Source organism: Pieris rapae, chromosome 21 (genome assembly GCF_905147795.1).
Source record: "Pieris rapae chromosome 21, ilPieRapa1.1, whole genome shotgun sequence".
NCBI lineage: Eukaryota > Metazoa > Arthropoda > Insecta > Lepidoptera > Pieridae > Pieris > Pieris rapae.
The window spans coordinates 686,249-704,040 of NC_059529.1; the positions used below are offsets into that span (position 1 = coordinate 686,249).

Genomic DNA, 17,792 nt, shown 5'->3' on the forward strand with positions numbered 1-17,792 from the left:
AATCGGAAATGTTTATATAAACAAAAGCTATAAAAAAAATGCTACAAAAAATTTGCGTTAAAGTTAAAAAAATACAAGCTAAGATTTTTAATTGATTTTGCGATAGACAAAACTGAAGATGAAACTAGTATACTTCCGAAGAAACATTATTCACACTCATTGTAGAATTCATTCTTAATTACAAGCTGTTCCTTTGTTATGTCAGCTTAAAATTATAAATTCATTATGGGCTTAAAACCATATTATTACAATATTCAACAACCCGCTTCAAAAAAATTCAGGTAATCTTCAACTACATGAGGGACAAATAAGCTGTAAGTCTGCCTTTCGAAGGATGGCCTGTTTTTGTTCGTGTAGTATGCTAGTAGGTTCAAGAGATTTATTTAATAAATACTTAACTGACAAAACAACGACTTATAGATTAAAGTAGGCGTTATGTAATAATTTAATGAATGATGTTAAAAAGTTTTTACTTATTTATTTACATAAACCACAGACTAGATATCAAAATATTAATGATATTCATATACTATGACATTATAATGTCTTTACTTCGAAATTTTTTCTAAAAAATTTAATCTCTTGGTCGCAGATTATATGAAAAGGGAGTGTGAATTTTGGCGGTAATTTGTAAAATGTCAATTATTATTAATGTTCTTAATAAACAAACTTTAAATTTGACTTTTTTTACAAATAGTGAACATTTTATGATTTCCTTTTCTCCTTGTGTTGGTGCCATAATACATATCTACTTACCGTACTACGATTCTACAGGTTGGTAAGCATTGTATGAGGGTCCCCAGAGGCCGTAACTTCGGACGATGTTCTAACTGATAATATGCTTTATTCCTGTAATAAAATACCATCAGTTTACTACTAGATGTATTAAAATTTACATAGTTTTATTTTACTATAAAATTTTAATAGCGATAATTGCAAAAATTGAGGAATTTTCTAGTTTTTTCTTATTTCTCACGACATTACACCTCTGAATTTAGATTTAATGGATGTGATTTGTTTGTTAGCAACGTAATGATAGTATAATGGACTTTTTTTCACTTTTATGTTATTGCAAAAAAGTAATTCTCTCAAGTTAAAAGTTCGATACAGAAGTTTATTTTGCATAAAAGCTAGTATATATTACATAAAATGTACACTGATTAAATGTAAGAATCCAATTCCTTTTCAATATATTTTTAATGAATTTTTTGTTTGTTATTATCCTAATCTAAGTAAATCCTTGTTGTATGTACAAAAAAATATACTTTCATCAGTATAATACTTGAAATGGAACAAATCTAAGCGACTAACCAGCCTCCAGAAGAAGTTGTAGGTACTCGTTTTTCTATCAAACTCGCAAGCGAAATTAAAGAATTGTCACTGAATAAATTAAAAACTCTCGTTAAAAGTAAATAAATCAATAAAGTTTTTTATAAATTTTACGCTTACTTAAATGATCCTTGGCATTAATTTTCTCTAGTTCAAATACTTTTTTTTGCCTTACAATCATTTTGTATGACTCAAAACTGGGCGATTAAAATGAGTGGCTGAGAGGTTTTTGCAGAGGTATTCCATCGGTTTAAAATGAATTTAAAATGTATTTTTTTAAACTACTTTTATTAGGGTTTATGTTGACACTTGTGTGCGCGATTATACTTCATTGTACTAAGATCTTGATGATTAAGGTTTATTTGCTGTACCACTCTTGTAGAATATAGTATTTGTACGGCATTTGTCGCTGAAAGTCGTGAATCTAACAGAAATATATTTAAAATGGTGAGCTATTAATAGTTGAAGCACAGAATAGCCTTTATAAATTAGAAATAGTGTAGGTAACCATTTACACTTCCTTTTCAAGTAACCTATAAAGTATTTAATTTAATTTAAATAATTAGTTAATCATTTTGTTAAACGTTTATATAGTACGCTAAAGTCGTTTCCAATTTTGTTTCTTCTACGAAACGAAATCGCAAAATATCTTACTAAGCCTAAAACTCGATCGCTTGACAATTTTTAGTAATTTTTTTATTTATTCTTTGAACTCTGAGGAAGGTTTTCACGGAGAGAAAAATAAGGAACTGTAGTTTTGTTTACAAAAGTTTATACGCATACGCTCCATATGTCGGTCTGTAGCTACTAAAACTTAGGTACTAAAGGTAGGCTTAGTGAAAAATAATATAAAGCGAATCGAAGTTGGCATATATAAAATAGTACCTGCCAATGTACAAATTATTAAAGTACATTTATTATGTAATTCATACAGTAAAATAAATGAATTAAATTTACTTAACTACTGGTACATACGATTAAATTATAGATATATCTATGGGCGTGTCTTATTGTTATGATATGCTTCTGTGCGTTAACCTGGCATTGGAGAGCCAGAAAAAACTACGCTCATTTGCCATCCTATACGAATCTACCATTATTGGGAAACGCTTACAAATTGTATGGAAATTCACGGAGTAAGTATTTTTTATATAAAAATATATGTCAAAATCTTACTAATTTGATATAGGTATGTTTATGATATTTATATATTGTTAATAAATGTGTTCCTAAAATATGTGTTTTAAGAAACAACGATTGGTGTTTGGTTTTTTTACTAGAAATGAATCACTCTAATCATGGTTAAGGATTATTAAAATTTCGGATTAAAATTTAAATGACGGGCCAAAACTAGATGCTTTTCTATGTTATAAGATTGATTTAACATATATAAGATTAGTCATAAAAATACTTTATTATTTCATTGGTTATTGTTGTTACAATTGGTCCATTGAAATCAATCAATAAAACAGAGGCAGAAATCTGAGGCTAAGAATAGATTTAATTATTTTATCTATTTGGGAAAATGAATTGAGCATACCCTTATGCGACTGGTTTCCTTAGTGCAGGAAGGCTATTTGAGACTTGCTATTGTGCATATGCCCTCATCCTTCACCAACAGTCACCCTGGGCCGGGTGTGGTAATAGCACAGGTTTATCCATTACACGATTACCGACTACCTCCGCACAAGTTCTCATGTCAACCTAACTTACCTATGGTATTTTTTAGAGCTATTCCTAACATTTGAAGACGTAACGAAGAAATGTGAAAGTGCTAACAAACCATTTGTGTTCTGGGCGGGACCAATGCCGATTTTATGTAAGTAATACTTTTAAGTTAAAGTTTTAAGGTCAAATTTTAGTGATTAAATTTAGTTTAATGTTTGGCCTAGTGGCTTTAGTCTTCTCTCAACACTGAGGTGGTTCTTATCACAGCTGTGCATTAATGTAATTATATCCAATTGAAGATTCACTGTAAATGGAAACGTTGTGGAGAAATCTTGCCTTAGACAATCTATCAAATCAAGCGTATGTCAGGCATAGACGGCTGATTAGTGATTAAGTACTTATCTATAAATAAAATGAATGTTTCTAAACAGATACAGAAATTTGAGGCCTTGACCTAAAACCACCGATATTTCTAATGTCTCTTGGTGAAAACGTACGTATCCGTTCGTAAAGGAATGTAACCTGAGTAAACTCAACTTCGGGTCCTTCAAGAAAAGAGCGTACCGATTTTTTAAATGCCGGCAACTGACTCACCCTCTGGCATTGAGTGTCCATGGGCGGCGGTATTTCTAACACCAGGTGAACCTCTTGCCCGTGTCCTGCATGCTTGTAATCATCGAAATGAATAAAATATCTTACGATTACGCAAAACAATTGAAAACTTCCGATGTCATTGCAATTACTATTAACTATTCATTATTATAACATGCTATATACACATCCATTAAAGTTAAATAAGTTCCTAACCAATGAATAAAATTTAAATACAAAAAAAATATTACAGTATTGAGTGACCCTGATGATATCAGACTGGTGGCAAACACCTTCATAGAAAAACCATACTATTACAAATTTGCTAATGCTTGGCTTGGAAATGGCTTATTTACTGCGCCTGGTAAGCAATCTATATATTATACTAGCAGACTCGGCCAAGCGTTGCTGTGGCTAAGGTTTTTGTTATATTACATAGTAGTAAGCTATTCAAGGCAAACGTTAGGCTAACTTATGTGAAAAATAGATAGATAGCTTATGTGAAATGTTGGTACTTTTAACACAGCGCCATCTGTTAGATCAAATAATAAACAAATATTTGCAATAAAATAATATTGCGGGTATAAATTAAGATGTAAGCTATCTTGTAAGTTAGATTAAACTGTACACGGTTTGCAAATTTGATTGATATCTATTCGGTAGTTTAGGAGTCCATAGCGGACAAACAACGTCACAAGTGATTTATATATAATACTAGTGACCCGCCCCAGCTTCGCACGGGTGCAATGCTGATGAAAACCAGGTTTTTATTATGTATTGTTATTGTATATTACATGAACAATGTATTCAAGGTATTAAATTGGTTGAGGATTAATGCTGTATTGGTTAAAATCGCTTCGAAAATTAGCCAATATTTGTCGTAAAAAGTAAATGACAAAAAAAAGTTATTGTGGGTTATCTATAAGAGATAGACATATACCATCACGGACTTTTCTGTAGACCTTTTCAATGTGTACAATACTTAGTACATTATTTTGATACAACTCGTAGGGTTCAGCCTGCGTTTGCAATGTAAGCGGAAAAAATGTAATTATTTACGACATCACATTAGAAACCTCAAAAATAACAGTACTTCTCCACTATTTAATGGATTTTATTATACATATAAACCTTGAATTACTCTATCTATTAAAAAAATCAAAATCCGTTGCGTAGTTTCAAAGATTTAAGCATACAAAGGTAGATAGGGACAAAGAACGCGTCTTTGTTTTATACTATGTAGTAAAGATGTCAGTGCGTGCTCCTATATCACGTATATGTTTTTAAGAAGAATCTTCAAAATTTACGTGATAGTTGAACCTGTTTTCTTGCTATTAAATTATATAAAACTATATTCTCTGTATCTGTTAACAATATACATTATACTTCAGGTTGGATATGGAAGAAGAACATTAAAAAGATGGCGAGCACGTTTATAGGACCAGCTGTAGATCAATACCAAGTGTTTTTCAATGATCAAGCGCAGAAATTAGTTCAAAAGTTGGTGCGGGAAGTGGACGGCGATTTCTTTGAACCCTTCCCATACTTGTGCTTTTCAGCTTTGGAAACTATTTGTCGTGAGTCACTTTGTCTACTGCTGCTACTTTAACCAGCTTCTTCTAGATAGCCACACAGCCCTGAAGTCGGGTATTCGACCTTTTCTGTGTTTTTAATTACTTCGCCAAGGATTAAATCTTAGACCTTAAAAATATGTGTAGATGAATGTTTTCTTTGAAATTCTTATTTTTGGAAATTCATGATTTCCAAATCTTATCACTCATAAATAACAGACCTATTTTAATCTTCCAAAATGATCTAAGCAAAGGGTTCTAGAAAGGCCGACAACGCACTTGCGAGCCTTCTGCCAATGTGAGTTTCTATTGGCGGCTGCATTACTTAACATTAGGTGAGCCTCCTGCTCGTTTGCCTTCTTACATAACAGAAATAAAGAAATCTAAAATTATAATAAGAGAACTTGAAAGAGATAGGTGCCTACATTATTTTTAGAGGCTGGCCTTGGGGTGTCGAAATCCAATAATATGGTGACAGAGGAGTACTATAAAGCCTTTCATCGCACCCTCGATCTGATTGTGGATAGAGGCACCAATATTCTGCTGCACCCAGAATGGCTGTACCGTTTGACGCCAGCGTATAAGGAGCTCTTGAAATGTGTTGATGTTTTGCACAATGTCTCAAAAACCGTAAGTTTCGTCTAGGTCAAGTGTAATCAATTATGCTGATGCTAGTTTCAAAACACTCCGTCACACTTCGTATTCGCCAGTTTTATGGATAAGAAAATGTTTGGAAGGAGCTGGAAGACTCCAATTTCGTTATTATAATATTCTTAATATTGGAAGTTGAATAGATATAATAGAACAAATATACAATTAATCTTTTCGTAAGGTAAGGCAGTTTTTGCCGCGCATCACCACTATATCAGCAACCATCAATAACAAAGATACGAATTCTTAAAAGGCCGGAAACTTGCGTGGCAGGAGACAATGTGAGTCCATGGGCGGTGGTATCACATAATATCTGAAGAGCATTCTGCCCGTTTGCCTCTTATATAAAATAATCTATTAATGTGCAAGTCGTGTTATAACTATTATACATTGCTTTTTGATTAAATACTCATACTACGAAAACACTGTTTTCTTTTCAGATAATGAATAATAAAAAAATAGAACGCGCAAGAAGAAACGACGACAATCATATTGATAATGGTAATTATAACAAAATCATGCTAAACGAATTTTAATTTTCGGACTTTTTTTTATTTTTATAGAATAGGGGGCAAACGGGCAGGAGGCTCACCTGATATTAAGTGATAACGCCGCCCATGGACACTCTCGATGCTAAAGGGCTCGCGAGTGCGTTATCCTTTTCGATTATATATATATATATAAACGTGGAAATTGACTGAATTATGGTATATTTTAAATAAATGCTTGATTATCTCTTTCAAACCGATATACAGGTGCCATACAAGAATTATACAAAAATAATCAGTGTCGATACAGCCTTTTTAAGACTGGGCCTCAGGTTTTTATCTCTGTTTCATGATCGTTTGTCAATCTAATAGGTGTTCGGCCTCCTGTGCCTGACATAAGCCGGTTTCCTAGAACAGAACAGAACATCGTGAACTGGATTGAGGTCAGGACTTGGAGATGGCCAATCTAAACAATTTTAAAATAAAATAACCCAACTTTTATTTCTTTATAGCATTTACTTATTGCAATAATAGTGGTATTTAAAATCGTTTTTATAGATAAAGATTCTTTTCAATCCTTTTTGGATAAATTACTGGAGCTCCGGGAACATGACCCAACTCTTACTGACCAACAAATCTTGTGGGAAACTGCAACTATCATATTGGCCGGACAGGAAACGGTCGCTACCAGCCTCTTCTATACTCTTCTTGTTATAGGCAGTAGGAAGGATGTCCAAGAGAAGATGTATGAAGAGTGAGTAGAATTAGTATAAATATACAGTAGTTTTATTAATTGTTATGAAGAATTTATTACTTCAACTGACTATATACAACAAATGTAATGAAAACTAACAGAGCCCTCTAACTAAGCCCTATGGCAATACCCTGCACTGTTATAAAAAAAATATGTGCATGTACTAGTGTACACACGTAAAAAGTGGAACTTCTTTGTGACCTTATTTTTCGAAAAATGATCTTCTATATCCAACTTTACAGAAATTGATTAAATAAAGTTAAATTAGAGAATTAAATAAAAACCTAATAAAAAAACTAAAATATCTGTAAATTAATTATTTTTTACAGAATTAGAATTTCATTAATCATAATAGAATTTTTGTTTGGCGCCATGCAATACCTTTGGTATATATGATACAATACAATGTTATAGTTTAAAACAAAGTAATAATAATAATAATAAAAAAATAATAAATAACAAATAAAATTTGGTTCCTGTTGCAGTGAACTTTTTTCTAATTTATGCTAAATTAAATCTTTAACTAGCGCATGTGCATTTAAATCCCAAGGCCCAAGAGTATGTACTCAAAAATCAAATCAAAATAAATGTATAAAGACCATGCATTATTAACAGGATAATGAGGACAGTTGGCGATAGACCGTTAAAGAAGGAAGACTTGGTTCAGCTAACCTACTGTGAAGCAGTTATTAATGAAAGCCTTAGATTGTATCCACCAGCTGTCGCCGTATTACGAATGGCTGACCAGGACTTGAAGATCAGTAGGTTTATTTTTATTTTATTTATTTATTTATTCACACTTCGTTGCTAGAGAGAAACACAAATAACACAATACATATAAATTACAAGGGATGCAACGGGCGGCCTTATCGCTAACAAGCGATCTCTTCCAGGCAACCCTAGTAAGAAAAGAAAACAATAAATAATTAAAAATGATGAGTGCAAGAAGTACATAACCAGAAGTTATATAAATAAACAAAATATATTTATTTACATATATAGGTTTACTTTATTATCAATTGAAATTGCTGGCGAGAATAACTGATAACATTCGTGGATCTTCCCTTTTGGTTGGAGGAGCAGTCTTCCTCCAAGATTAATACATACGTAGTCGTTTTATCTGCCATTTCTTAAGAGGCTAGTCGGTGATTGGCCTTCTGTGACTGACAGGATTGTTTTGACATAAAGTGTCTACACATGGGCCTAAAATCTGTGGCGATATCTGGATAATGGTGGTGGGAATGAATCATGAACACGCCCAACCAATTTCTGAGTTAGGGTTGATAATAAATTTAGGGTACAATTTACCTACACACAAAGCAATTTAGGGAGCGATCTAGGGTGCTCCCAACACTTTCCCGATGTTGGACCTGATTTTAAGGCCGTGTGTAGATTAAAGGTGTGCAGGATTCCTCATGATGTTTTCCTTTACTGGAATAAATCGTAATACATCTTTAGTTATTTCTATCATAGTTTTATTTTTTGTGATTATTCCGATTCCTGAGAGTCCCGAAATTGTGTTTATAGGTTCCTGTACTATAACCAAAGGTACCACGGCAATAATAAACATATGGGGTGCGGGAAGATCGAAACGTTTGTGGGGTGATGATGCAGCCGAGTTCAGACCAGAGAGATGGCTCCCACCGAACATCCCCAGCACAAGTTCACATTTACCTTTTAGCTCGGGGAAAAGAGCTTGTATAGGTATATTCGATAATGTTAATAAAGGTTTATGTGGTTTAGGGGTCGCTGCATTTTCTACAGCATCTACCATGGAGAGTATTCAGAGGAGATTTTCGGACGTTATTGCAGATTACATAATATCATCCATATCACCTCGACATCCGTCAATCCACAACAGCTGAGCGTTTCTTACAGCAGTCTTTCCGCGCACTATTACTATGTGGTAGCTGCTTTCTAAAGTATTTCCGAACCAATTCTTAAAAGGATGGCAACACTTGCGAACCTTCTGGCAATGTAAGTGGCGGTATCACTTAACATCAGGTGATCCTATTACATTAAACAAATAACAAAATTTTACATATATACTGCAAATACGCTCTGAGAACATAAAATATCGATCATTTTTGAGACGGTTTGCACTTGCAACGCTTTCGTAAAGGGGGCCTGGCCTCTAGTATTGTCTTTTTAGCCTTATAGTCTGTCTTATAGCCTGGCCTTGTCAATAAATCTGATGAGATATATTAAAAAAAAACATTTATGATCTTAAGGCTATTTCTTTATTTAATAATTAAATGTAGTGTTTCTGTATGTAAGCTTCACTCAGCTCGTATAGTCTAGTCGTCAAATCACTTCGTCGAGTGAAGTCAGTTCGCCAGTTAGTACGACTCCAAGGAGTAATAGTGGCGATTGGCTAGCGGATTTAGTAATAATTTAGATTAATACTGAAGCATTGAAGCTTGTGTAATTGCAAGAAAATAATTTCTTTTAAAATCAATATATTCAAATTCGCAATATTGGAGTGTTTGACAAATTCAAAAAGGCAGTAAAGATGCATGTTAGAATGAACACAGTTGACTGAAATTAAGACGGCTTATGGCGACGTGTATCTCGCTCGTATATATATGTATACGAGCGAGATACACGTAGATATATATATATTAATAGTAAGTTTCTCATATAAATATTTTTTTTTGTAATGAGAAATAAAGTTCTATAAACATTATATTCTGTTTGTATGTTCAGATATTAGGTTCGTTATGTTGTTTATGTATTAAAGCAAACTTGCGATTCCCCAGGCAAGAAATACTCAATGGCATTTTTGAAGACAGTTTTGGTGTACTGCATACGAAGTTATGAAATAATTACCGACGACAATTTCAACAGAATGGAGTTTAAAATCGACATTGTGTTACGACCTTTGAATGACTGTTTTATGAAGATACAACTGCGCAAGTCCAACTAAGCAATGATGATTATTTTTTTGTAAAAGGAAATATTGAGGTAGTATCTAAATTGTTTAATGTTGAAGTTGAAGTAATTAAAAAGTATCTAAAATGAAGGTGTTTTAATGACAATATCGTCTTGTGACAAACCTGCAAATTTGTAGCGTGCAAATGACGTAAGACATAAGAATATAAAAGGGGTTTATAAGTAAAGCAGTTTCTTTGTAATTTATGAAGATATATTTTCGATATTAAAAATGAAACAACCAATTTTAATGTAAGCGTATGATTGACATTCTAATCGATTTAAATTGAAAAAAGTACAAGAGAACTATCATTAAAAATTATCGGCAATTAACGGTTAAAATATGTTTTTTATAGCTTCTAGAGTGTGCAACTTCGGTTTTAATACCAATAATTTCCAAATGTGTTTCGTCCTTTGTCCTTTTCTCCGGAAACTATGTTTAAGTGGGTTCCAGTATTTTGTTAGATTTTATATGTTTTGTTTCATAAATATATCTCATAAAATGTAATTTTTTTGCCGCATTTTTTAATTCTCATTTGCAACTAAAATACAATACATACGAAATACAAATAAAACTCTTTCTATATTTCAGGAATTTAAATTTATTCCTATTAAATTTTAATAATTTATGAACATTTAAGTATCTACTCGTTATATCCCGATCTACTGCAACAATTCAAAGCATTGCATCTGAATCCAATTTAAAATATTTTATTTCATTACAATTCATATCAATTACAATTGTATATCCAGTGCCCCGGGGAAGTATTAAAACTCTATTGAGAATGTTTTTTTCTTATTGGACGTCATAATATTAATATTATAACGTTCTAGACTAGTGCTTTCGAACGTGGGTCAAACGCCCCACAGGGGGACAATTTGGTTGTTAGAAATTTGAATTTCAGTTTTTTATTATATGTATTGATAGGTATAATTTCTAATAAATTAGGAATTAAGAATTTCAGAAACGCTAAGGTGGCATAGCATGTAACAGAAATCAGAAATCCTTTTGGAGTATTTATTTCAGTAAATCATAAGATTTAGTTTTTATATTTTGGTCATTGTATTGTAGTATGTTTGGTGTGGTATGTATGTGTATGTGTGTATGTGTATAAACAAATTATCTATTTACTAATTTATTGTACTACGCAATGTGGTGTATCCAGAATAAATCATTCTTAATATTGACATAAGACATACGAAACTGAGATTAGTCATTCCACCAGCGGATAAATATAAAGGCTTTTGTGAGTTTTGCAACATCAATAGTACCATTTTGGCATTTTTATTATCAAAGTTTTCCCATTTGCTATCGTAAATTGCCCGGTTAAAAACATCACATGCATCAATCAGCTTTTGTCCAGTTATACAATCCATAGTTAATTGTGCCAACGCGAAAGGCATTTCCAAATATGTGTTCTCCAATCCTCCAAGTAATTCAGCAATCAAACTTGTAATAACAAGAAGGAACTCTATCAGAATCGATCCACTGAATACACTTTTCACATCATTCATAAGATCTATGTTGGTTATGTGCGTAATTATTATATTTTTAAGACGGTTGTTAATGATATTATTCAAACGCTTAATATCGTCTTCTGTGTATGAAGTGCTATCATTATTTCTGTTAATTTGTTCCTTAGCATCGTCCCATAAATTCTTTATTTCCTCGCTAAGAACAATGAGTTGCGATTCTGTGTATCCCGCGATGACTATAAGAAACGCGCTGATGCTAGAAGCCAGGTAACAGGTATAGAAAATACCTAGAACACACGATGTGAACGCTATTTCGTAATTAGGCGATTCTAGTATTGGGTCCAAACCTGTAAATGAAAAAAAAAATATACTTGAATTATCAAGCATCATTAAAAATTAAGGTGGCCTTACTTATTTATTATGTCTACCACATCATACATATTACGAAATATACTGATAATTTTATAAAATCTTCTATCTCATATGTACGACAATATATTATGTAAACATACGTTTTGCAAAACATAGAAATTAAAAACGTATACAAGATAAGACAAATACACAATACCATAAAATTACCAAGAATTTTTGGTAAAGCAGAGACAAAAAAAAACTTCAGCAAAACAGCGAATTAGGTGAAAAAAGGCACCCAACAATGCTTTCACTAAAACCGTCTTACCAAAAAGATCAAAATTATCTTCCATCAGATGTCGTCCTGGTAGTAAAAGAGGTTTAAACGCGTACAGAACTCCGTTAGAAATTATAATGCACCAGTACATAATTGCGCGTTTTTTGATAATCTTTAATTTGCTTTCTAGGCTTTTAGCTAAACGGGTTTCCGTACGGGTTTTAGCGTCTAAATTGAGATAGCCTTCCACGATGTTCCTTATAGTGTCACTAAAATAAATTGACAAATGAATAAAAATTTAAACTATAATTAAAACTATACAGCGGCAATATGAATGATATTGCCGCTGTATAGTTTTTGTAGGTTTGTAATAATTAGGATTACCAAGTTGTCCTAATTATTACTAATATCACAGCTGATTTATGAGGAATATTCCGGTTTGGATATATGTAACAGGATTCATGATAAGCCAGCTACACTAGGGCAATCAGTCGCCTATGACTAACTACACCCTAAGTTGTAATCATGAGTTAACGTTTAAGACACCTCAATTGTAAAGCCCAAACAAAAAGTAATTTGGAAGTGTATACTTTTAATTTAATGACATATTTAGTTTATCTATTATAAATTATATGGCGACTTTGATTACGGCTTCTAATTTTGACGTGACAACGTCTTATAATTCGATGGAGCCGGCTGTACGCACGAAAAATGCGGCGTTACCTCGCTCTGAGGCGTTCCATTTAAGGCTTGAAGTGCAAGCGAGAGCGCGGAACGAGCGACAATGAGTTCGTTTAAAATTGACATAATTGTATTTATACGTACAAATAAATAATACTTGATCAATTAAATTGTGATTTCCATTTAGCTTCTTCTCTATATCCATACTAAATATAAATATCTATTAAACAAATAAATTAAAAAATTTCTTTTGAAAAATGCAACTATTCCATCAGTATTTTCTTATGACGTTGTCACGTTCAACTATCGTTAGCAAACCAACTTTACAGTCAACCGATTTCTTTTACATAATATATACCTGTAAATATACATGAACAACAATTTGAAAGCGGATATCTCACTAGCAACACCAAGGGAAAATACGATCAAGGCGGATATTTTGTCTCCAGTTTCCTGACAACGCCAGAACACATACCATACAGCAGAAATCAGATATGTATAGAAGTAACCCACTGAAATTAGTATTGTCACTACGAAGGATATAAAGGGAATTCCTGAAATAATAATAAACATTTTAAAAAGTATATAAACATAAAACGTTTAGAAATCAGTCAAAGGATTTGTGTTGCAAGCTTAACTCGTGCGTAAACCGATCTTGGTGACTGCGGTTCAACGGAGTATGTCTGAGTTATTTCGTGGAATGATTTTTGTAATTGTCTCCTTTCGACAATTGGGTTCCGTTCAGTTCCTTTCAAAATGATGATAATTATGCTGTAGTGCCTAGTTGGGTCTCGTAGCGATAGATTTACTAACATTTATTTTGACATTAATAACGTTGATTTTTAACGGGAGTTGTTTTTTTTTAGTAGAAAATTATATGGACTTTTTGGGCTTAAAAAAAAGTATTCCTATCATTTATAACTATTTTGATGTTTAATTAAACAGCGTCGGCTTCACAAAATTTACCTTTTTTTTAATTATTTAAATAATACTCTAAATCGGTGGTATAGGTACTCAAAGTATACCTTGCTAATATTTTTCGAATGCACTATGTTTTATAGACCAGTGCCGAAGCCTTCAAAAATAGTAAAAAATGAAAAAAAATTACAGTAGGATGAAACCCATTAGAAATGCAGGGGAATATGATCAAAATGAAAGGAAAAATAAATTACGGTCGATCCGAGTTCGGGAAGTGGGAGGGGGGTGACTTTTAAGGGGGAAAAATTGTTTATCTTGATTTCCGGCGAAACTACCAGTCCTATGGAAAAAAGTTATATGGCAAAGTTGTAGGTCATAAAAAGATCTACAACTTTGGTATTTACAATTTTTTCACATAACCTCAAAATTTAGGTGAAAAATTCAAAAAACCAAGTTTTTGGTTTTTTATTTATATCTTTTTTAAAAAGTTTTTTTTTCTACGAAATTTGGTGAAAACTTACCTTCTTATGTCCCAAATATACTGTAATTTATTTGATTAAAAATATTTATTTTTTCGCCTCATTTTAACTTAATATCAAAAAAGCACCCTAATTTTCAATCGAAAATTCTGACGTCAAAATTTCAGCTTTTTTCAAAAAGTTTGGGGGCTTTTTGTTCGTTGAAATATCTACTTTCTGATGGTGTAAAAAAAAATATACATTACTATAGGAAATATTATTAGAAAATGCAAAAAATTGAAAAAACCTCAAATTCGAAAATTTTCTTTTAATTATGTACAATTTTGAGGTATTTATTACAATTTACACTTTAATTACTCAAAAAACGTAAGATTTCATGCTTCATTGATAAACGAAAAAATTGCAAATTAAAATATACTTCTATAATTAACAAACAAATAAGTTAATAAAGTTAATATTTAATAAGACATCTACAATATTTTGAAAAAGTTGTAGAATCTTCTGTAAATAATATTTGTAGATGCCTATTTATTGCTGTTTTAAGATAATTTATATACCTGAGTGACCTTTTTTTTTTGTTTCAAAAATTATCGACACTGGTCTATTACGGCCATTGTTCGGTATATGCCTTACAAATATATGTTACTGATTCACTGGGAACTGCTATATTATGAGTGGTTGTGGGTGTATTTGTAAGGGTGTGAATAAAACATGTGTGAATGAATTTAATTTAAAGTATACCAAATAGCTATAGATAACAATTTTCTGTTACATCGTAAGGCTTAAAAAAAAATTAAAAACATCTATTTTACATTTTTTTACTGTAAATACTTAAGGAATAATTATTTAAATTAATTATTAAAAATTAATATTGTAGTATTTTGAAATTATTTATTTCCTAACCTACATAGTTAAATAATTATATAAATATGTAATTATTTATAGGTAATTAATTATATTATACAAGAATAGCCCAAGAAAACAGAAAAAGTTATGCGAATATCGCGAGCCAAATAAAATTTGTTTGCCAATTGTGTCCATTCGCTGTTTAGTAGAGACGTTAGTCAGGAATTTTTCTACAGGATTAAGATAAACATTTACTTACTTTTAGTATTTCGTTTATCAATAGTAATGAGTAATAATCTCAGAAGTATCGAGACATTGCTTATCATTGTCTGAAAATCACAGTAGCGTATACCGAATTGCTGTAATTTCTTAAACATTTTAAAATTATTATTGATTTTCTGCTGTTAAAATTTAACAAACTATTGATATTGTTCGAATTCAAGGCTTGACTGCAGTATATCTAAGTTTAATTTAAATGCACCTATAATTAAAAAACAGTGGAAACTCCTTTTGGCGTAAAATAATAAAAGCGGACTTGACAATTTAATTGATGGAAATTGATTTTCCAATATTAAAATAATGCTTATTAATAGGTTTTTGAATATGGAGTGTATATAATAAATGATCTACCCTTTCTACAAAACTCTCCCTGAGATCGTAGGTTCGTTTCTTTCTTTCGCGTTCAACATTCGCTCGAATGATGACGATAAAGATTGTGAGGAAACCAAGGGAAATAGTAAGTTGCCTTAGACCCAAAAAGTATACGGCGTTGATGACCCACTAATTTTTTTCTTTCATTTTATATATGTTGCTTGTTGATGCAGTCAGATTCAATTGATCTCAAGCATTTTTAATGGAGGTGAATGACAAAAATTGCAATTTCTTTTCTAACTTATAATATGAAGTAGAAAAAATTAACTTTAAAAGAACAATAGGTCAGTAGCATATAAACACCTCCTAATATACTTGGTTTAATTCTGAGAAACTCCTAAAAATATTAAATAAAACAAACAACAAAAATTATTCTATACAAAAATGACAGATCTATGAGCTACGAGCGATAACAAAAGAGATTCGTCATCTAAAACCGTTGATAAATCTTTTGTTTTTTCTCCGTGATAGAATAGGCATGTCAATAGAAATGCAATTCATAAACAAAAACATATACTAGCTGTATTATAGAAATAGTTGTCTAAGTACATGTGTTAAAACCCGGTTTAAAACCCAAAATACTAACCGTTATTATATACGTATATTATTGTGTAAAACAGGGCTTTCTTTAACAACGAAAATAAATTTCATCTAATATCCAATTATATTTTATTATCCACAAATCAGCGAAGTTCTCAAACTATAACAAGATAAAACAAACTTGTATTGTGATCAAGACAGACCCCAATTTAGTAAATAGCTATCAAAGGACGTCGATTCCTAAACAATGAAAGATGGTACAAGTTTAAGATATGGACGTCCGACTCCGAGTTTATCTTGCGCTTTCTCAGTCTTAGTTTGTTGTTATTGACTATTCAATAAATAAAATAGCACAACAAACGAAGTTTTCTCAAAAATAAGAATAATATTCCGCCTGAATCCAATAATTAATCCACAGTGACAGTCGATCGATCTCCTATCTATCCCAATAACCAATCCCCACGAAGACAATCCATTTTAGGTGACGGATAGAATGCAATGTCTTCGTTCTTTACACTCATATTTGATAACCAATATAAAGCAAATAAAGTAAATAAAACCGTACAAATAATATTAAAACATTCATGTCCATGTTTAAAAAATACCATATATCTTTTTAATTAATTAAAAACTGGTGTAAGTTAAAATCGTAAGATAGGATTTTGCCACAGTTGAACTGTCATTTTCATACAAAAGTTTACCCACATATTATGCCGATCCGACCTACCATGGATAGCTTATATCGACAGATGGCTGTTACAATCCGTCGATTGGTTATTGGCACCCTGTTATCAATATTTCATGATATAGATTGGGCGTTAGACACTATCTTCGGTCTTACTTGCAAAGTAAGTGCGTATTTAATACGGGGTATTATATAATTGCTTAGTATTATTATATAAAGTGAAATATTAGCGCGCTTAACATAGCTTACCGGAAATAATTATTTTGTTGCTTCAGACGTAAGGCGAAATATAGAGTCCTACATATTGTCATGATTTTAGAAAAGAAATTTGAGATAAATATATATACTTGTAACACAGCGGTAAATTTATTTTTCTGTAGGCCCATCCCGTACGGCGAATGTTAATATTGTGAGGAAATCAGCATGTCATAGGCGTAAATATCATCAAAGAAATATATGCAAGTTGCAGACGAATTTTAAACGTATAAACAATTCTACAACATTTCTGTAGTGGTCCACTTCACCTAACAATGTAGGCGTGTATATTTTGAGTAAAACTTGATTTTTGAGGGTCCAAATAATAGCATAAAAAAGCATCAGGAGTGGACTATGTTTCCACCGGTTTCTGCCCAGCGTCTCTCTTATGACAGCGTATGTGAGAATAAAGTAGAATAAGAAACATTTTATGTTACGATTCATATTTTTGATATAAATGTATTCTCACTTCCACATGTTGACTATGTAGGAACTACAAGGATTTCATATTTCGTAACCTACAAATTTAGAAATACACATAAAAATATCGCAAACTTGATTTTGTATTCACACATTACATGGTCTGTTGGAACGTGGAAACCACATCATTAAAATAGAAAATAATATTCCCGCGAGACTCTAGCCTTTGT

General features: G+C 31.8%; 2 protein-coding genes across 2 annotated transcripts; one reads left to right on the top strand and one right to left on the bottom strand.

Moving 5' to 3' along the window:
• Window positions 1-2,324: 2,324 nt before the first annotated feature.
• Window positions 2,325-9,998, top strand: LOC111000322 (cytochrome P450 4c21-like). Its single transcript, XM_045632905.1, has 10 exons — window positions 2,325-2,465; window positions 3,059-3,148; window positions 3,842-3,952; window positions 4,980-5,165; window positions 5,596-5,789; window positions 6,251-6,311; window positions 6,857-7,052; window positions 7,668-7,813; window positions 8,580-8,756; window positions 9,812-9,998. Exons 1-10 carry the CDS (start codon window positions 2,345-2,347, stop codon window positions 9,976-9,978), a joined length of 1,449 nt encoding a protein of 482 aa, XP_045488861.1. The 5' UTR covers window positions 2,325-2,344; the 3' UTR covers window positions 9,979-9,998.
• Window positions 9,999-11,114: 1,116 nt separating this feature from the next.
• On the bottom strand, window positions 11,115-15,388 carry LOC111000321 (odorant receptor 30a-like). The gene is made up of 4 exons (XM_022269713.2): window positions 15,271-15,388; window positions 13,127-13,322; window positions 12,139-12,356; window positions 11,115-11,806 (listed from the first exon to the last, which is right to left on the bottom strand). Exons 1-4 carry the CDS (start codon window positions 15,386-15,388, stop codon window positions 11,115-11,117), a joined length of 1,224 nt encoding a protein of 407 aa, XP_022125405.2.
• Between the last annotated feature and the right edge of the window lie 2,404 nt (window positions 15,389-17,792).

What these genes read in the sequence shown, in the direction of transcription:
- LOC111000322 (XM_045632905.1), top strand. Translation starts at nt 2,345, where the DNA reads ATGATATGCTTCTGTGCGTTAACCTGGCATTGGAGAGCCAGAAAAAAC. An exon ending in GGGACCAATGCCGATTTTAT is followed by an intron (nt 3,149 to 3,841) that starts GTAAGTAATACT and finishes AAAATATTACAG; the next exon opens with TATTGAGTGACCCTGATGAT. An exon ending in CAAGAGAAGATGTATGAAGA is followed by an intron (nt 7,053 to 7,667) that starts GTGAGTAGAATT and finishes CATTATTAACAG; the next exon opens with GATAATGAGGACAGTTGGCG.
- LOC111000321 (XM_022269713.2), bottom strand. Translation starts at nt 15,388, where the DNA reads ATGTTTAAGAAATTACAGCAATTCGGTATACGCTACTGTGATTTTCAG. An exon ending in TGATAAACGAAATACTAAAA is followed by an intron (nt 13,323 to 15,270) that starts GTAAGTAAATGT and finishes TTATTATTTCAG; the next exon opens with GAATTCCCTTTATATCCTTC. An exon ending in AGATAATTTTGATCTTTTTG is followed by an intron (nt 11,807 to 12,138) that starts GTAAGACGGTTT and finishes TTTCATTTACAG; the next exon opens with GTTTGGACCCAATACTAGAA.